Source organism: Perissodus microlepis, chromosome 3 (assembly GCF_051167445.1).
Source record: "Perissodus microlepis isolate ML-2025 ecotype Zambia chromosome 3, ASM5116744v1, whole genome shotgun sequence".
Lineage (NCBI taxonomy): Eukaryota > Metazoa > Chordata > Actinopteri > Cichliformes > Cichlidae > Perissodus > Perissodus microlepis.
In genome coordinates this window covers 28,494,407-28,515,756 of record NC_140463.1, presented here as the reverse complement: position 1 = coordinate 28,515,756, position 21,350 = coordinate 28,494,407, and the positions used below count along the sequence as shown (strand labels likewise).

The 21,350-nt window shown below is 36.7% G+C and overlaps 2 protein-coding genes across 3 annotated transcripts; both read left to right on the top strand.

Moving 5' to 3' along the window:
• Positions 1-5,765: 5,765 nt before the first annotated feature.
• LOC146390990 (high affinity immunoglobulin gamma Fc receptor I-like) lies at positions 5,766-8,030 on the top strand (the record flags this gene model as incomplete). Its single annotated transcript, XM_084922572.1, has 3 exons — positions 5,766-6,042; positions 6,179-6,439; positions 7,744-8,030. Coding segments are annotated over 3 exons (825 nt in total), but the record flags the coding sequence as incomplete, so codon positions are not given.
• A 105-nt stretch (positions 8,031-8,135) lies between these two features.
• LOC146390989 (uncharacterized) lies at positions 8,136-13,832 on the top strand. 2 transcript variants are annotated; one of them, XM_084923857.1, is made up of 13 exons: positions 8,216-8,408; positions 9,702-9,965; positions 10,088-10,366; positions 10,968-11,228; positions 11,401-11,499; positions 11,649-11,664; positions 11,744-11,835; positions 12,238-12,285; positions 12,392-12,454; positions 12,553-12,612; positions 12,969-13,031; positions 13,219-13,281; positions 13,393-13,832. In XM_084923857.1, the coding sequence occupies exons 1-13, from the start codon at positions 8,333-8,335 to the stop codon at positions 13,398-13,400; spliced, it is 1,392 nt and encodes a 463-aa protein (XP_084779983.1). In that variant the 5' UTR covers positions 8,216-8,332; the 3' UTR covers positions 13,401-13,832. The 2 variants fall into 2 exon arrangements, with proteins under 2 accessions (XP_084779984.1, XP_084779983.1); XM_084923858.1 differs by lacking the exon at positions 13,393-13,832 and having other exon boundaries at positions 8,136-8,408; positions 13,219-13,385.
• Positions 13,833-21,350: the final 7,518 nt, after the last annotated feature.

The following is a 21,350-nucleotide window of genomic DNA, read 5'->3' as shown; positions in this document are numbered from 1 at the left end:
TTACTTGTAACGCGTTACAAGTAACAAGTTACAAGAAACTCGCGGATTCTTCCGCTGACCGCTGCGGCACACCTGCACCCGGGTAAACCTCCGCCTACGCCACTCCTGCTTTACAGGTGAAAATAGAGCAACAGGGCTAGTCTTTAGCTTTATTTATTTTCTGCTGTGTTTTACTTGCATCTATTTGAAAGAGTGAGTGTAAACACACAAAAAATAATAATTATGTGCTAGAATGTGCAGAAATGAGTTTAAATGTTAACCTAATTTCTTCCAGTCAGAGAATGTTGCATATAATTAATTTTTTGCTTGATGCATAAAGTTAAAAGATTAAAACTAATAAAACAAGTTTTAAAAGGAGACTTTTCCATTTGATTACATTTTGTATGATGGATTATGTAGAAAAAGTAGAATTGGGCTGAAAGATCTATCGCTTTATCACCTATTCAGGTTGTAAATCATGTTTTTAAAAAGTAACTAAGTAACTAAGTAATTAATTACTTTTGAAAATAAGTAATCAGTAAAGTAACGGGATTACTTTTTTGGGGAAGTAATCTGTAATTAGTTAGTGATTACTTTTTTCAAGTAACTTGACCAACACTGCTAGTGACTGTTTAAACTGTTAGAGATGCAGCTGCTGGCAAACATTACATTTACTGTCCACACTTTAAAAACATTGTTTAAGTTTTAAAGTTTTTTTGTTTGTTTTGTTTTGTTTTTTGTTTTTTTTAAAGATTTTTAAGATTTCTTCATGTTTTCAGCCTGTTTGACAGCAAATAGAAACACATAAATTTGGTGATGAGCAATAACTGTGCCATCTGAAGATTTACCTTTAAAAAGCCTCAGTTTATATATTTATTGTGATTTTGTCAGTTGTATAATGTCTGATGATGTTTCATTCATTATTTTAGTGCTCAGTACAGTCAAACATGGAAACACTGAAGGTGAGAAATTGTTTTTTCTTCCATTTATATCATACGTGTTGATCTTAACTAGTATTTAGCTTCTTCTGTGTTGCTCTAAATGACGTCCTCTGTGTTATATTTTGTATCATAAACCAAACATTTCATTGAGATTATTGGTTAAAATGTTAATATAACCATGTTAAGTGTGTGAGCACTCAAACACACACCCACGATACAAACTGTATATTTACTGAAGAGTTGTGGCTTCATACATGTGGATTTTCTTTTCATGTTTATCTGATCTGAAAATATCAACAGTGTGTGTAGTGCAGATTATCTCACTGAAGTATGCTGTTGGATTGTATGCTGGATTATATAGCTTTTTTTTTTTGATTACCTTATGAAGCTATAAAAATGCTAATTATCAAAAGCTCCACACAGATGACAACTTAAAGGAAAAACCAACATGAACATAGTAACCAAATGCTGCTCTGAGCTCAGCATAGAGTTCGTTACCTTCATCCCTCATTTGGTGTTTTGATTAGAAGCTGTTTAACACGTCACTCCAAAGTCTCTGTAGATGTTCAGTGTGTTGAATTGTGTGGCTGCAAAAGATGATTCACATTATCTAAGTTTGCATCAAACATTCAGAGCAAAAATTTTGTTCTTTTGAGATTTTTCTAAATTACAGAACTTGGAGTGAAGGCCACTCTGACAGCAGACAGATTAACCATACCAGCAGGGGGCAGTGTGACACTGACCTGCCAAGTGAACAACTCTGCTGACTTTAAATATGTGTGGTTCAGTGAACCCAGTTTAAACTCTAACCAGAAGACCGAAGTAGCTGGTGAATCAAAGAGAGAACTTGTGATCTCTAAAGGCGGCATCTACATCTGCAGAGGACGTATAAAAGGGACAAATTTACTCACAGTAGAAAGTGATCCAGTCATCATTCAGGAAACTGGTGAGTTTAAAAATGTCATAAGAAATAAAACAACATGGATTCCCCAAAGTTTGGAGATCAGAGGGGGATAATATTATGACAAAAACTTATGTTACAAAGTGATTTATGGCCCCAACCTGCCAAGTTATTTATGATAATATAAACTGTTATAAAGTTAATAAATAATAAACAATAATGGGGTTAAAATATTTGATAATACTGTTTTTATTTTTTTTTATGATAAATGTTAATCAGTCAGAAATTAAATGTGTGGCTCAGTCATTCATAAATGTGTTTTGTGATTTGGCCCCTGATGCTCCAGTTGTCACGGTTCAGCATTTTGAGTCTCGTGTGTTTTGGTATTTTATAATATGTTTTATGTTCTGAGTCCTTTGCTGTTTTGATTATTGCAGTTATTATTATTATTACCCCAGGCTCAGTTATGGCTGTTACCGTTTTAATTCTTAGGTTTTGTTTTATGTGTTCATGTTGTGTCCACTCTGTGCCTTTCTGTCCCACGTTTCAGGTCTCTATGTTCTGTCTCACAGTCTCTGTTAAGTTTACGTGTCTAGAGTTCAGTCAGTGTGTTTCCTGTTTTACTTTGAAGGTCTGCGTCTCATGTCAGTGTTTCTAGTTTTGTTTCCCTTGTCTCGTCCTGCCTAATAGACCCTGTGCACAAGAAAATGCTAACTTCCTGGTTTGAGACCGGATGTAGGGTTGTACATTTCTGGTAGCTTTACTTTGCGGTCAATCGCTACTGTGAAGATATACTCCAAAATCATGTCCAAAACTCGAAAACTGAAAGATCGCGTTAAGTTACAAAGAGCAGAAGGTGGGAACACTCACCACTGTGTGTCATAAAAAATCTAATGATCAATTTTGACGTTTAAAGAGTTTAGATCGATCAGTTGTTTACATCACTCAACACAAGCAGAACTGCATTACTGCAGCAGAAGACACATCGTCCACATTCAGAAGCACATCTCTGTAGTGACTGGTCTTATGATTTAAACAGGCAAATGTTCAGCATTCAAACTACAGGTGAAGAATAGTCAAACCAGATGTTTCCCCGTTATGTCGATATCAGCTAGTCAAGTACACACCTACACAGCATGTTAACAAACCGTGAAAAAAAGCCACACCAAAAAATGAATGATTGCTGGTAAGGGTTTCTATACATTAGTATTTACGAAGGGTATGTTGTGACTTACCTTCAAAATTACAGTGGTCCCTCGCTATGACGCGGTTCACCTTTCAAATCGCTGTTTAGCAGATTTTTTAGTGCAAGTTTGCATTTTTTTTTACGTCACATTGTCCTGCGTCCTGATCGCTGCAGACGATCTCCTCCGTGACGTCTCTCCTGTACAGTACAGAATCGCTGCATCGATCGCTAGCAGTGTGACTCAGAAGTGCAGTCACACTGCTTTTTCCCCAACAAACACAACAATGTTGACGAAACGTTTACCACCGTCAAAAAAAATTAAATTGGCTACTTGATTTCACCCATTTCTGGTTATTTTTAGAACATAACACCCGTGATAAACCAGGGAGGCTGTTTACAGATACTGAGAAATATAGAATTTAAATCCTTTCTCTGTTCTGCTCTGAGGCACAGGGGAAAAATATCGACAGGTCTATGAACAGCATCTACTTATATATTCCGTAAATGCCCAAGACATCTCGTGAAATGTAAATCTCCCCTTGATTCATCAATTTGGTTGACTTGTTTTGGCAAAAGCGGCAGTAAACAAGGAGCGAATATAACACCGGAAACGAAGCGCCCTACAGGAGTTTCCCCACCGGAAGTAGCATATGCTAATGTGCACATAGTCTATTACTCCCAGCTGTGCTCTCCTACTGTGTCTCATTCCCTTCATTATACTGCAGCTCTGTTACCATGTTGAGACAGAAATCAGAGAAAATTTGAAATGTTTTAAACTGCAAGGAAAGGAAAAAAAAAACAATATAAAGAAAATATTTGTGTAGATTTTGTTTTGTTGGAATTTGAGTCACCTGAAGAAATCTTTTAAAATTTAGGATATTTTACATTTACATCGTATCAGGTGTATATTTTCTTTCCTGCTTTTTCATAACAGCATATAGACCCAGGGCCACACTGACAGCAGGAACAACAATCATACCAGTAGGGGGCAGTGTGACACTGACCTGCTCTGTGCAGAGCTCTGATGGATGGAAATATGAGTGGTTCAGACGAACCCAAAGAACCTCTGACGTTCAAATCAGAGATCAACAAAACAGAGATATCAGAGTATCTGAAGGAGGAATCTACAGCTGCAGAGGAACAAGAGGAAACCCAGTTTACTACACTTATGACAGTTATGATGTCACCATTGAGAAAACCAGTGAGTTCAGTAATTTAGTTTGAAATATACATTCACTCATGATTATCAAACATACAATGTTAAGTTTTCTGTGTTGATTTCATGTTTCTATTTGTATCTCAACTGTTAATATGTGTAAACAGTTTCCAATAAAGTTGTTGTAAAACAACAACCCAACTGGCCTCAGATATTCAGAGGTGAGACGATCACTCTGACATGTGAGGTGCAGGAAGGAGGTGAAACCACTGAGTGGGAGTATGAATGGAGACGACCCAGGACACCCACACAGTGGACGGTCCATGATCATTGGACATTTGTAGTGTCTGAGTCCAGCAGTGGAGACTACATGTGTAAGAGTCGACGCAGAGATGACTCATATTCTTCAACAGAGTGGAGTGAAGCCTTCACATTGTCAGGATCAAGTAAGTCATGTTTGTTGTGTGATCTCCATTTGACAAATGTCCTAATGGTCAGCACAGGATGAATTCAATGGTCTACAAAGCATGTTACATTGTTAGTCAGACAAAGAGCTGCAGCTGATAGTAGCCTCATTGTAGACAGTTTGTCACCACTTTGTGTCATGAACTTTCAGCTGGTATAGAGACGCCAATGCTGACCTGCTGCTCCATCACCTGAGGACAATAATGACAGAAATAAACAGGATAAAATGTAGTATTCTTCAGACTCCTCTAACAAATAATATCAGCTCTACAACTTTTTTTAAAAGAAGAATAAAAATCATTCTGACCCATCATCTCATTAAATTCTGCCGTATGTTAAAATCAATATGAAACACACAGACATGACTGTGTTTAAAACAAAGGTTTTTTTATTTTATTTCTATTAAACTCATTGATTTGCTTTTTAACCTTAAAGTCATTTTATGAAAGCAAATCAGACTCAAAATGCCTCATTTGTACAATGTTATCACTTTGTGTGTAAATGTGTTGATGTTCATTCTCTTTATTTGAAAAAAAAAAAAAAAACCCCAAACAAACACAGGTAAACAGTGGAAGCTCAGATGTCCCAGTTTTACAGCTCCCCTCAGATCAGTTAACAGTGTATAGTTCACCTGTCTCTGCATTTAGCAGTACAGTTTGGTGGCAGAGCATAAAAACAGTCTCACCTGATTCTTGATTCACTCTGATAAAGTTTTCATCATGTTATATACATCCAGCGTTAGCTCCTGGCTCTCTAGCTGGCTAACAGTTAGCTGAGATACCTGTGCTGTCCTCATGTGTGCTGCTGCCAGTTGTTGATTCTCATCAAATTTGCTTTAAAGACACTTTTTCTTCTTGTGCTGTTGGTGCCTGTTTGCATCAAGTGTGATGATCACACTGAGATCAGGGACCGACCTACCTGAGAAATCTAAGATCTATTATTAAACTCCATCCATCTTCTTAACCCATCATCCAGGGTCGTGACCTATTAAGCACTTACTGAAAGAAAATACAAATTGCATATTTCTAAAATGATCACAGAATTTTTACGTCCTCTTTACAATCTTTATTTATTATATCACTTTTTCCCCACAAGCAACTTACAGTCTGATGTCTGTTTGTCTTTCCTGTAACATCAACAGCAAGTAAACCCAGAGCCACACTGACAGCACCAAGTTCAGTCATACCAGCAGGGGGCAGTGTGACACTGAGCTGCTCTGTGGAGGGCTCTGCTGGCTGGAAGTTTGACTGGTTCAGACGTGACTCAGAGTTTTCTGGAGCTCAGAAAATAGGAGCTGGAACATCAGAGCACACGATCAGTATTTCAGAAGGAGGCATCTATTACTGCAGAGGAGGGAGAGGAGATCCAGTTTTCTCCACAGAGGACAGTGCTGCAGTTACAATTCAGAAACAAGGTGAGGGCTAAGTTTTGTTGTGAAATAAAACAAATTCATGAATAAATTAAAGTAAGACTTAATATATTTAAATGTATTTTTTCTCCCACTTGGGTTGTTTCTGTTTAATGTTTCTGTTTATTTGTTTGTTGAACAGTTTTGGCTGCTGTAAAACTGCAGCACAGCTGGTCTCAGATATTCACTGGTGAGACAATCACTCTCAGATGTGAGATTCAGGGAGGTGAAGGAAAGGTGTGGAAATATGAATGGACAGCACCCAACACAAACAGGCCTCCAACATCCAGTGAATACAGGATCAGCAGAGTTTCAGTGTCCCACAGTGGAGACTACAGATGTCGGGGTAGCAGTGACTATCTCTTAACAGGATGGAGTGATGCCTTCAGACTGACAGTTTCATGTGAGTTGGTTTATGATTCAAACTGAAGTTTCCTGTTTTGTGTTTTAAACTCGACATCAAGAAATAATTCAGACCCTCCAAGAAACTCACTGTGCAAACAGACACACAGCTGAGTCCACTGTGACTCTACAATGATTCATTTAAAGGGGAATGTAAAGAGATGTCAGTTTTAAGGAAAAAATAACAAATCAGGAACGTTTGTTGTGTAGTTTTGAGCTAAGACAGATCGCCTGTGTGAGATTATAACCTTGTGTTTGGTGCCAGTCAGAGTCACACTGAGAGCAGAAAGTACAATCACAGCAGTGATACCAGCAGTTCTTCAGTCTGTTTGTCTTTCAGTGAGGTCACATTAAAACCACCAGGACACAGTTTATGAAATTTGGGGGATCAAGGCCAAAGAAAGAAACCCTTTCATTTCACTGTGTGTAGCCGGTCTGGCCTCACACTGTTGCTGCAAACTGTGTTGTGTCAATGAGGAGATGAGTCAGCTCTTGCTTTGCCTGCTGAGTTTATTCTCCAACACTGTTTAAATAAAAATAAATTCAGTTCAGCAACTTCATGTGATTGGGCTTCTACAGGCACAGCTTTAAAAGAAGCAGTGTCTTTGAATGCATCAACCAAGATTTGAACCATTTTAGCACTTTTACTGTGCTTAACCTCTCTGTAACAGGATCATTAGCATAATCTCATCTCTCCCCAGCAGGGCCTCCTTCAAAACTACAGGAAGTGACACGTGTGGGAAGGTCACAAACAAAATGAAAGCTTTCAAATATAAAATAAATAAATACACAAAATAACAAGATACATATGTATGACTTGGGTATAAAAAATAATGACAAAACCAAATAACAGAGGATGGATTCTCTGTGAAATATAAATAAATGTCTTCTAATGCACGTCTGTGGATGCAGGTCATAGAAGCCGAACCAAAGAGCAGAAAATGGCCTCAGTTCATTACAGACACATTACCACAGTAATCTTTCTCATTACAAAGTTTTCCTCTCAGGAAGCACTCAGGCGGACGGAAAACAAATATTTTATGTTGAGTCTAATGTATCACATTCTCCAGTCTTCGGTGTTTGGTTCATCCTTCAATGTTGTGTCTAAACAATGCCACAGTTTGATACCTCAGACAAACAGGCTCTAAGTGGCTAAATACAATAATATAAGTAGAGCATATCCATTTCCCCAGAGTCACTGACTGAAAATCTTCAGATCTGTTTAGGTATGATTGACTGTTTTTATGCATTTTTAATGAATCATCTGCATATTTATATAATTTTCCTCCTTTTTCATAACATCAGATAAACCCTGGGCCACACTGACAGCAGGAACAACAATCATACCAGTAGGGGGCAGTGTGACACTGACCTGCTCTGTGCAGAGCTCTGATGGATGGAAATATGAGTGGTTCAGACGAACCCAAACAACCTCTGAAGTTCAAATCAGAGATCAACAAAACAGAGATATCAGAGTATCTCAAGGAGGAATCTACCGCTGCAGAGGAACAAGAGGAAACCCAGTTTACTACACTTATGACAGTTATGATGTCACCATTGAGAAAACCTGTGAGTTCAGTAATTTAGTTTGAAATATACATTCACTCATGATTATCAAACATACAATGTTAAGTTTTCTGTGTTGATTTCATGTTTCTATTTGTATCTCAACTGTTAATATGTGTAAACAGTTTTCAATAAAGTTGTTGTAAAACAACAACCCAACTGGCCTCAGATATTCAGAGGTGAGACGATCACTCTGACATGTGAGGTGCAGGAAGGAGGTGAAACCACTGAGTGGGAGTATGAATGGAGAGGACCCAGGACACCCACACAGTGGACACACAATAATGATGTGACATTCAGAGTTTCTGAGTCCAGCAGTGGAGACTACATGTGTAAGAGTCGACGCAGAGATGACTCATATTCTTCAACAGAGTGGAGTGAAGCCTTCACATTGTCAGCATCAAGTAAGTCATGTTTGTTGTGTGATCTCCATTTGACAAATGTCATAATGGTCAGCACAGGATGAATTCAATGGTCTACAAAGCATGTTACATTGTTAGTCAGACAAAGAGCTGCAGCTGATAGTAGCCTCATTGTAGACAGTTTGTCACCACTTTGTGTCATGAACTTTCAGCTGGTATAGAGACGCCAATGCTGACCTGCTGCTCCATCACCTCAGGACAATAATGACATAAACAGGATAAATAAATAATATATTCAAACAAATAAAAATTGATCTGCAAGTTCTATAAAAAAAAAAATACAGATTACTGTTTAAAAATTGTACAAAAAAGTTTCTTTACTATAGAAAAACTTTTGTCCGTCCAGTTTTGACTTTCTTAGGAAGCTGTTTAAATGTTCCTCTATCCCTGCATTAAGGCTTTGTGTTTCCACTGGAAGTAAACATCTCTTTTTAAAAATAGAGCTGTGTTGCATTCTGGGAAATAGTGTAATTTGAACCTTCGATTTAAAATGAAACACTGCAATTATCAGGACTACACAACAGGTGGTTTCACCAGTCTGCTGCAGATCATGTAGCAGCTCTTTGGTGCAGATTTTCAGGAAAGATGTTTGGCCTCATGCATTTCAGTCTGTCTGAGGTCTGGACTTTGAATGAATCATTGCTCTCCTGCACCATCAAGTAAATGTAACACAGGCAGTGTGATCATAATGACAACATGATGTGTGACGCTTTGAATTGAATAAATTAATGAAGGATGTTTGTGATGCCAGTAGTTACATTCTTAACGTTTCATACTGGTGATACAATGAATGTGCTTAAGTTACTAGGGACAACAAATAACACGTCAAATGGTGACAACATTTCAGCCATTTTTATTTAAAAACAACTTTTCCTCAGTGCTGGATTTAAGCTTTCTTTTTTGAGATGATTTTACCTGCTTTAGAAAATACCCTTTCACAGAGCACAGATGAAACTGGGGAACTGAGAAAAGCATCATGAAGTTTGTATAAGTTGGGCAATACCTTTTTTCTGTCCTTCCCAGTACTCTGGGGGGTTCTCCAGTCTTCAGTGTTTGGTATCAAACTGTGACATTGTTTAGACACAATAATAGAGGGTGAACCAAAGACAAACAGGCTCTAAGTGACTAAATACAATAATATCATTAGAGCATATCCATTTACCCAGAGTCACTGACCGAGAAGCATCTGATGTGTTTAGTTATGATTTTTTGTTTTTATGCAATTTTACAGAATCATCTGCATATTTATATCATTTTCCTCTTTCATATCTGCAGATAAACCCAGGGCCACACTGACAGCAGGAACTACAATCATACCAGTAGGGGGCAGTGTGACACTGACCTGCTCTGTGCAGAGCTCTGATGGATGGAAATATGAGTGGTTCAGACGAACCCAAACAACCTCTGAAGGTCAAATCAGAGATCAACAAAACAGAGATATCAGAGTATCTGAAGGAGGAATCTACCGCTGCAGAGGAACAAGAGGAAACACAGTTTACTACACTTATATAAGTGATGATGTCACCATTGAGATAACCTGTGAGTTCAGTAATTTAGTTTGAAATATACATTCACTCATGATTATCAAACATACAATGTTAAGTTTTCTGTGTTGATTTCATGTTTCTGTTTGTATCTCAACTGTTAATATGTGTAAACAGTTTCCAATAAAGTTGTTGTAAAACAACAACCCAACTGGCCTCAGATATTCAGAGGTGAGACGATCACTCTGACATGTGAGGTGCAGGAAGGAGGTGAAACCACTGAGTGGGAGTATGGATGGAGAGGACCCAGGACACCCACACAGTGGACACACAATAATGATGTGACATTCAGAGTTTCTGAGTCCAGCAGTGGAGACTACATGTGTAAGAGTCGACGCAGAGATGACTCATATTCTTCAACAGAGTGGAGTGAAGCCTTCACATTGTCAGGATCAAGTAAGTCATGTTTGTTGTGTGATCTCCATTTGACAAATGTCATCATGATCAGCACAGGATGAATTCAATGGTCTACAAAGCATGTTACATTGTTAGTCAGACAAAGAGCTGCAGCTGATAGTAGCCTCATTGTAGACAGTTTGTCACCACTTTGTGTCATGAACTTTCAGCTGGTATAGAGACGCCAATGCTGACCTGCTGCTCCATCACCTCAGGACAATAATGACATAAACAGGATAAATAAATAATATATTCAAACAAATACCAGAGATACCACCCAAAATAATGTTACGGTTTCTATGATTAACATTCTCACAACTCTGAGTCACTTCCACTCACCTTTAGCAGGAGGCTTATTGAGATTGATCCCTTTAAAGTCTCAGACCCTAAAGATGGACCAGTTTATTAATCAGTCCCCAAGTTCTTCTTAAATATAAGCAAGAAAATATAAAACTTTCACAGTGTCGATCAAAATGAGTTTACAGTTTGTATCACTTCAAGATCACCAAGATTTGGTCATGTTACCATTTCCATCTAGTTTTTCAAATTATTTAGATTCAATAATTTATTTGTTTTGTTCTTTTTCTAAACTGAACTGCAGATAAACCAAAGGCCAAACTGAGAGCTGATAACACAACTGTTCCAGTAGGGGGCAGTGTGACCCTGACCTGCTCTGTGAACCCATCATCATCATCTGGATGGAAATACTACTGGTACAGAGATAATACCACAGTGGATGTTGTCTCACCATCAAATGAACGAATCAGTGTCTCACAGGAAGGCCTCTACAGGTGCAGAGGAGGAAGAGGAAACCCAGTTTACTACACAGAGGACAGCCAAGAAATTCAGATTAACAAAACTGGTGAGTTTGGAGTCAGTTCATTGTGGGAAGTCAAGTAATTTAAACACAGCAGGAGTTGATTCAAAGTGGTTTCAAGTCAAGGAAAATCGATGAACTGGATTTATTATAAAAGTATCTTATAAAATATCAAATATAATTAAACTTTATTGTTTGTTGTCACTATCTTTGGCAGGATCTTCATCTCCTGTGTGGTTGATTGTTGGACTGGTTTGTGGAGTCTCTCTCATTATTATTCTCCTGCTCTTGTTGTATCGCTGCAGACAGTCCAAGTGTAAGAGCCTCTTCTTTTCATGCTGTATTAGAGAGTTTATTTACTACATAGACTTTAATTATTCATACATATACATGTATTCTGATCTCATGACACAAAATAAAAATTTACATGACAAACATGTGTAATAACATTTGTCTCTTTCACAGATTCCTGCTTCACCAGGTTGGTAAAATACTTTTTATTATTATTTTAAACAAACATCAGTTACTTTTGAGTTTATTGTGTTTATTTCCTGTTTCAGGTCGATCCAGTCTGAGAGTCACAGTCCGGGCTCCTCCACAAATCATGGAGTCAACCAGAATGAAACTCATGAATACAACTCTCTTCATCCTGGTCAGCACTTAAACCGACCTTTATTATCATTATATTGACTTTTCATTCAGTCTCCATTAACAGGAACGTTTCTTAGGTTCAGTTTGTGCTCAGCAGCTTTTCAAAGAACATTTATCAAAATCCAGTTGGACAAACATCCAAATAACCAACTGACTACATGCACAAAAGATCAGAAACAAACAGGATTTTACAACCTGATTGTATCTTTAACTCGACTGAAAGAATCCACAAATGTTATTGTTTCATATCAGAACAACACAAACAGTAACACCATGATGGGTTCATGGTCTGAAAATATCTGATAGTCCTGGATTTGACTTAAACACAACTAATAAAAATCTTTCTTTGACTGATGACATTAAAATGAAACTCTGACTCTGGTTTCTTTTCATTTTCATGAAGGTGATGCTAACCTCTATGAATCCATCACACAAGAGGAAGACAGAACTGGTACAGTTCATATTTAGAAAGCTCAGAGCAGCTAGAGATGCAAGAAGCTTCTGATTTAAGCAGACAAACTGCATTTGATGTGTTTACAAACATTTTTATATTTCAGGTGCAGATGAACCCGGAGACGTCACATATTCTCTTATTACACTTCAAAACTTTGGAAAGAAGAGTGAGTACACAAAACAGTCAGAGTAGAAAAAAGCCTGGAAAGTTTTTTAAGTGTTTAAAATGAATTAATTATTTTCATTAATCTGATCATCTTCACAGAGAAGCATCATAAACCAGAGCAGAGTGCTGTTTACTCTGAGGTGAAGACGGGAGCTGCAGGTACAGTCACAACAGTCTCATTCAGTGTTTGTACTTGAATGTGTCATCACATCATTATATTGCAGGTAATTATAGGTCAACATGGAGTTTAGTTATTCACTGACCAAGCTTAGCTACTACATACGACCACTACAAATCAGCAGAGTTGAATCTTATAGACATCGAGGGCCGTTCAGAGTTTAGTGTAAGTTTGTCTGCTTCATATACAGAATGATATTGTTATTGTACAGTATGGTATTGTCCATCTATATGTCTCCAAACTAAATAGTTTCTCTCATGTTTTTACTCTGTAGTAATGTTCTTGTCATCATATCTGTGCTGAACAAATGTGTGCTGAGCTCTGACGTCTCTTTTAGAGGACAGTCTGATGTATGCTGAGGTCAAACAGCCCAAAAAAGAAAAAGCCAAGAAAAACAAAGGTGAGCAAAGTCTGCCATCATCTCCACTGAATATTGTTCAACATGTTTATTTTACAGGTTATATTTATGTATTCACACTTTGTCAGCTTTTTAAAATCTTCTCTTTTATCTTTGCATTAGTGGAGACCTCCAGTTTCCTCCTGGTTAATGATATTATTGTTTTCAATGATCTTCTCTTCATTCACAGGAAAATCAAGTCCTGCAGCTGATGCAGCAGTTTATTCTGAAGTCACATCAGGAAGCTCTCTCAGTAATTCTGCTGCCATGCAGGCTGATTTATTCTTCACATTATTAAATGTCTTCAGCTCATAATATCTTTACATGTTGGAAATCGCTTTGTCTTTTTGTGCTTGTCTTACAGGTCAGTGAGGAGAGCTGTAGCAGCAAAGCCAAGAAGAAGCTTTTTATGAAGCCACTCTTGCTCCTCTGCTCCCCAAATATCAGACATGCTCAGCTTTATGTACAGTTACAATATTCAATCATGATATCATATAATTCAGTATAAACCAAATGGAGGTGTATTCATATTCAATATTCATGCTCTTTATCTTCGGTTACTTTTATAAACAAAATTGTAATAAACCTTGAATGTATCTAACATGTTCCAACAGCAATGAGAAATATGTGATGCTTAGTATCTGACAGCACAATTTACAGTCAGTGTTTGCAGTGTAAATACTGATATGGGCACCAACAAATACTTTAACTGTATTTGTTTACATTATATAAATAAGAATTATATCATTGAATGTATTTCATGTATATTTTTGTGTTTCTGATCATTTTTTTGCATCTTTTAGTTAGAAGGTAGAAATAAAATCTTTTTACATTTGAACATTTTATGTTTATGTTTGATTTTTGTTTCCTGTATGAAATTATCCACAAACTAATCAGATCATCTCTCTATGTGCTGATAGTTAAATGAAAAGATAACTTGTACATGTGCTAAATCTCATATGAGAGATTGCATGGAGACAGAATATCACAGAGAATTAAAGCTCTGCATCAATCACAGGAAACATGACTCAGAAGTAGCAGTATTATAATTCATTAATACGACACAAACATCAGATGGTTCTATCGAAACCAAGACCGAAACAAAACATCTGTCTGACCCTGCAGAGTCCGATTGTTTAGTCACAGTAAGGAGGAGGCACAGGTCAGTCAGGTGTAAACTTAACCAGCTGGGTTGAGCCTGGTTGGTATTTTTCTGCAAAATCAGCATGACGGTGATAAACAGTGCTGATCATATCCTCTAATACAGGGTGACCATAATTTGATTTCCAAAAAAGAGGACACTTGTGTCAGTCATGAAGAACCTTTATAATACTGTTTACATGAAGAAAACATATTTAAAGAATAACATCTCTGTGCAGTTAATGAATGGTGAAATAAAAAATGTCATATAGTCTTTTACAAGTCAGCAAGTGCAAAAGAAGAGGACAGTTGGTCACCGTACTCTAATAGCTCAGCTGTGCTGTAGATGGGTTTCCCTCTTCACTATCAATCATGTCTTTGTCTTATAAAGTGGGAGAGCAACTACAACTACACTGGTGACTTTTTATTTTGTCCTGTTACCATTTGTAACTAATTTGTTGACTTTAAGTCATTTTAGTTTCTAATAAAATGTCATGCAGTCCTGTGTTCCCTGATTTAATTAAATCTGTGAATTAAGATACAGAAGCAGGAAGTTTAGAGGTTTTATTGCAGGGTTAATAAATGGTGGTGTGAGAGAAATTCTGCACAGACTCTGAGTCTTAAAGAAAAACAGTGTTTGGAGTCTGCTGTTACCATCACAGCTGTGTAGGTGGCAGTAATGCAACTTTATACTGGTTCTCAGCCAGTAATGAAAAAGAAGTGAGCTTCTTACAGCTCTTCATAACTTACTGTTATTACTGTTATTACTGTATTTTTATTTTATCTGATCAGCAATAATTCAGGTCGTTAAAGTGTTTGAAATGTTATTAATGTCATTGCTCATTAATATTACTGTGATTAGTGTAATGGCTTTAGGACCCAGGGGATCAAACAGAGGGTGTAAAAAAGGAAGTAGCAGCAGGTGCTCTTCTTCTTCTGTCCTTTGTTCTGATGTGAGGCTGTGGACTGTGGTGTTTTTGGGATGCTGCAAAGTTTTGGAGTGTGAACAGAGTGTGCTGAGGAGATCATGTCGCCATATAAGTGAGCATACTGCCAATTAGCAGAGATTCAAGGTATAGACTGAATGTTTTTAAGTTATCTTTCTTTAAGCCTTTAAATTAGATTAATTTAAATTAATCTTTAAATTACCAGTTAAAATATTATCCTACAGGATTAAGGCCTCAGTGCTCCTGTGTTTTTGATTATTATATTAGTGTATTTTTGTTTATTTGATCAGCAATAATTCAGTTCATTAAAGTTTTTGAAATAAATTGAATGACTGAATCACAGCTGAAAGTGTTTTTTTGTTCTTGTTGTTTTATGCATTTACTCTGAGTGTGTGATTATTGTGCTGTTGTTACAATCTTTCTGTTTTACTTCTCAGCACTGCCATCATGTGTCTGAATACACAGCGTACAGTCAAACTCAACAACCTCAGTTAAAGATTTGCTAACATTTAAAGCTGTTGAGCACCAGTGCAGGTTATTTTTGACCTGTGTTTGTGTTTTTGAATAAATCTCTTGAAGTTTTTGCAAATGGAAAATGTTGTATATTTCTGACGGATGTAAAACTTTTAAAACACTGAAAGAAATTTCAAATAAATTCAGATCTGCAAAGAAATGCATTGATTATGTTTTATTCAAGAATCAATATCAAACAGTATCACAAGATCAAACTGCAAAGAATAACATCTTTACTCTTCTGAGCAGCTTACATGTGTGTGAAAGACTGTTGGTGGTCACCATCTTTTCTGCCACAGGCTTATTTTTATCCACTGACAGGCCTCATGGTTTCTGGTTGGGTCACCATGAACAGAGGAAATGCAGCCTGTGGTTTCAGCCTCAAGTCTTCAGTGCAGCTGATGTTTAGTTTTATGTTATCAGCTCAAAGCAAAGAGTTAACAAGGAACGCAGACAAAGAGCACAGTATGAATTTTACTTTGACCTCTGTGTGCATGACACATGTTTACATGATGTGCCTGTACTGGAATAACAGTACTGATCATCAAATATTCATTTATCTTTATAAAATCATGTCTCGCTAAAGTAAGAGATTATTTTGTAAACGTCTTCATCATTTTTCAAATCAAACTATTATTTGCACCAAAGTTAATTTATTCAAAGCTAATAACTGAAAAGAAAATGAAATTTCTTCATGTTTTTGTTCATTTCTTGCACTTTAAGAAAAGTTTTTTCTTTAACGTGTGAATATTTCTGTAACTGTTGGTGACCTCATAGCTGCAGGCTTATCTGCACCATCTCTGCACTTAAACATTACAGTGACTTCATTATTTCCATCAGCCTGCAGAACTAAAAGGAGGAAGAACAATTGAAGCTAAATATGAGCTGCCTTCCAGATCACATGCTTTAGTTCTGATAGCTGACAGCACAGACAGATGATGAGGAGACTGTGAGACGTTAAACAGGCAGAATACAGAGCTCAGAGTTTTCAAAGTTTGACTTTCTGGTTTGTTGTTTTCACACTCCTTAAAACATGAGAAAATGTTTACTGATCTTCATTTTACTATAAATAACACCTCGGTGTGTAAATTGCCTTGATTGCTAATTTACTGTTAATAGTTAATATTTATTATTATTATCAGAAAAAGAAAACCATAAGAATCTAAAATCTAAAACAAGATGCTAAAACAGGGCCAACTTTCTCTAAATGTAATCGCACAGAGCTCAGATGAGTAGAGAGTGAACAGGCAGGTGTGTTTGCACAACTGAAGGTTTGCAGGTTGAACACTGGAGAAGATCAGAGACAGAAGAAGACTGGATTAAGTGGATAAACTACAAGGGTGATTCTCTGCAGTCAGGCTAGTTTCCTCAGTGTGCTGTAACTGTGTGGCAGTGAGTGGATGAACAGTCGACCCTTTTATGTGCAGCTATTTGAGGATGGAGAACAAATGTGCCAACCTGAGCTGACTGGAGCAGGTGAGGAAGATGACTAACACATCCCACTGACAAGGAAGAGCTGTGGAACTGTGACAGACTGTGGCAACATCAATGAAAATAAAGGCAAAAATCTAATAATTATTTTATTACAGTCCTGATATCAGACCTCTGTTTATTTGTTTATTAGAAGCTCAGATATTAACCCTCTAAAGACTGAATCATAAATAAAATGACATGTTTTTATAAGCTGGTGTGTTTTTTTAACCTTCTGAGAAATAAATATTTTTCACATGAGGTGGAAAAATCTTTTTTAGCTGCATCTGGCATTTTTGTACAATTTGTTGCTCAGTTTATCTTCAAATAAAAACATAAAGTTTTTTTTAACACATTAAACTTTGAGTTTCCTTTCACAATGTTCAAAAATCTTTTAGAAAACTGGTAAAAATATCTTTGAGAAATCGTTGAAGGCTCTTTGACTGATGTCAGCCATGTTGGATGTCTCAGCTGAGGGCTCTGCATGAACTGCTGATCCCTGGTGGTTAATCTGTGCACTGCATGTGTGTCTGTATACATCAGGTTCTTTAACGTGAGCAGAAAAGGCCAAGCAACAAACTTTGGTAAAGAGGATGAAAAGGAACTTGATGAATGTTGGTCGGATATTCTTCTGTCAGAGGAGACAAAGATAAATTTGTTCACATTCAGTCAGACAGTTCAGTGAGTCTGTAGTTGTGATACTGAAGCGTGGAGGCAGGACACGACAACAAAGATAAAACTATGACCTGCAAAGTGTGTCAGTAACTAAGCAACAGATCACCTTTGTATATCATAGAGAAAGGTAGGAACACAAAACAGGAAAGAAGCTTAAATGTTTGCAGTGGACAGGAAATGTGAACACGTCACATGACTGCTGTGGTCAAAGCTACAGGAGCTGTTTGAGGTTGGTGTAAAAGGGAAGGAAGCACAGAGAGGTGATAGAAGGAGGAGCTGAATATAAACTCTGGTCTTATCTACATTAAGTGCAGCTTCTCTTTATCAATGCAAAGTCAAACATTTTGAGATTAGATGCAGATCAGCGTGCAGGGCTGGACGTGAGGATGGGGCACTCTTTGCTCTGTTTGCTGGGATTATTCTGTGAGTACAATACACACCTTTACTGTTTGAATGGCAGTGATGAAGGAAAATGTTTCTCACTGGTGACAATTACAGTGTATCACTGCTTTAACCTGTTTACCTGACAGCTTCAACACAGCAGACTAAATCTTTTCTTCATGTTTCCAGCCTGTTTGACAGCAAATAGTAACACAGAAATTAGGTGATGAGCAATAACTGTGCAATCTGAAGATTTAAAAAGCCTCAGTTTATATATTTATTGTGATTTTGTCAGTTGTATAATGTCTGATGATGTTTCATTCTTTATTTTAGTGCTCAGTACAGTCATCCATGGAAACACTGGAGGTGAGAAATTGTTTTTTTCTTCCTGTGTTGCTCTAAATGACGTCCTCTGTGTTATATTTTGTATCACAAACCAAACATTTCATTGAGATTATTGGTTAAAATGTTAATATAACCATGTTAAGTGTGTGAGCACTCAAACACACGCCCACGATACAAACTGTATATTTACTGAAGAGCTGTGGCTTCATACATGTGGATTTTCTTTTCATGTTTATCTGATCTGAAAATATCAACAGTGTGTGTAGTGCAGATTATCTCACTGAATTTTGCTGTTGGCATGTATGCTGGATTATATAGTGGGATTTTTTGGGATAACATCTTGGAATTATAAAACACAGATGACAACTTAAAGGAAAAACCAACATGAACATAGTAACCAAATGCTGCTCTGAGCTCAGCATAGAGTTTGTTACCTTCATCCCTCATTTGGTGTTTTGATTAGAAGCTGTCTAACACGTCTCTCCAAAGTCTCTGTAGATGTTCAGTGTGTTGAATTGTGTGGCTACAAAAACTCCAACACATGATTCACATTATTTAAGTTTGCATCAAAAATTCAGAGCAAAAATTTTGTTCTTTTGAGATTTTTCTAAATTACAGAACTTGGAGTGAAGCAGACAGATTAACAATACCAGCAGGGGGCAGTGTGACACTGACCTGTGATATGAACCACTCTGCTGACTTTGAATGTGTGGTTCAGAGAACCTTGTTCATACTCAGAGAAGACCACAGTAACTAGTGAATCAAACAGAGTATGTGTGACCTCTAAAGGCGGCATCTACAGCTGCAGAGGACGTATAAAAGGGACAAATTCAATCACAGTAGAAAGTGACTCAGTCATCATTCAGGAAACTGGTGAGTCCAAAATTTTTATCTGGAATAAAACAGCTTGGATTCTCCAAAGTTTGAGAAAATTAATTTTGAAACACTAGTCAATGTGAAAAAGTGAATGAAGCGACCTAATTTTTCCTCCATAATCAAAAATCATTTCTAAATATGTGCAATCTCTTAATGCAGTGTTTGTGCCCTTTATTTTCTCTGAAAATTTAATTCCGTGTTTTATATTTAATTAATGGATAAATCGCTGAACATAATACAGCTGTTTAAAGTTATTGATATGAAGTGTGCAGAAAAGAAAACATCAAAGTTCTTTCTCCTGTCACGTGATGAAAGATGAGAACTTAAATGCACTCTGAGACAGACTGAATAAGAAAAAGTGAAACTCAAGTAAAACTTAACATAAGACACAAGAAACTAATGACTACCGAAATAAAACAGGAAGTGTGGTTTGATAACTATACAAGAAACAGACACAATAATAAAGTTAACAAAGGGGAACCAACCCAGGAGGATGAGACAGGAAACACTGAAGGAACAAATTAAATTTTAATAGTAAATTATAAGAAGAACTAAAGGTGCCATAAAATACTCAAGAATAAATTAAGATCAATAAACAAAAGTAAACATGAACAAACAAAGAATTTAACCTAAAAAAACCTCAGAAACACAAAGTCAGACCTGGGATCATGACACACTCCAGATTTCTACATCCATTTTTAGTTTCATCAAATATTCTCACATTTGATGTTTTTATGATTAAATTTAAATTCGAGGCTCTCTAGCATGTAACCCCACTAGCTTTCAGATGAGTTGTGATATTTTTTTACTTCATTTGCTTCAAATATGATCAGTGGTTGTTTTTGTTTTTGTATTTCTTAATTATAAGACACGGAGTGAATATCACTTTAATAGCAGACAGAACAACCATACCAGCAGGGGGCAGTGTGACACTGACCTGTGACGTGAAGTACTTTTTTATTGAACACACAATGAGTATACAACATATCAACAGATGAAGTATACAAAATAACAGAACATGAACATACAAAACCAGGAGTAAAAAAAATAATTATATGAGTACGCACAAAAATTCACATATGTATACTGTTTTGAGAGCCTTTTTGTTGGTTGAGTCTGATATTGATTGTATGTACAATACAATTAAGAAAATGACAGAAATATGGTGTTTTATTAATAAACTTACATTTATGGATAAAAATTTAGCTAAAAGTATTAACAAAAAAGTATTAACAAATCACATTCTTTTTAGATTTAGACATAAAACAGAGGCCTCAGAGACACTAAGGGATTTGATTTGCATTCTTCAAGAAGAGTGTGGTGTCATCAGCTAGCTGGCTGATGACGAGCTCCTTATCAGCTATGGTGATTCCTTGTATAACACTGTTTGAAATATTAGTTGCAAGAATTTGTGTACAGAGTAAAAACAAATATGGTGAGATAGGACATCCTTGCTGAATACCACGTTTCAGGTCAAATCTCAGGGTGGAGCTGTTAATCATTTTAATAGAGCTATTGCCATTCATGTACATGGTTTTGATAGCTTTACAGAAAAACTCTCCAAAGCCAAATTTTTCCAAAGAGTGGAAAATAAATTGATGTTCAATTGTATCAAAAGCCTTATAAAAATCCAGGAAGAGAATGAAGCTATTGTCAGATACCAAATCAGAGTAATCAAGTAGATGCAAAACCAGTCTAATGTTATTAGAAATGTGTCTATTTCTCATAAAGCCTGATTGTGTCTCATCGATAATTGTGTCCAAGACCTCTTTAATTCTGTTAGAAAGTACTAAAGCCATAATCTTATAGTCATTATTGAGCAGACAGATGGGTCTCCAATTATCAATAAGAAGTAAGTCTTTGTTTGGTTTTGGAATAAGTGTTATGAGACCTTGAGTAAGAGTAGGAGGGAGGGTGTTATTCTCTATACTTCATATACTATGAAAACCTGCAGTAAGAATGAAGCCAGGAGATT

Coding starts and splice junctions, on each gene's coding strand:
- LOC146390989 (XM_084923858.1), top strand. CDS start 8,333: ATGTGTAAGAGTCGACGCAGAGATGACTCATATTCTTCAACAGAGTGG. Junction 10,367..10,967: donor CTTCACATTGTCAGGATCAA/GTAAGTCATGTT, acceptor ACTGAACTGCAG/ATAAACCAAAGGCCAAACTG. Junction 13,032..13,218: donor AAAAGCCAAGAAAAACAAAG/GTGAGCAAAGTC, acceptor CTTCATTCACAG/GAAAATCAAGTCCTGCAGCT.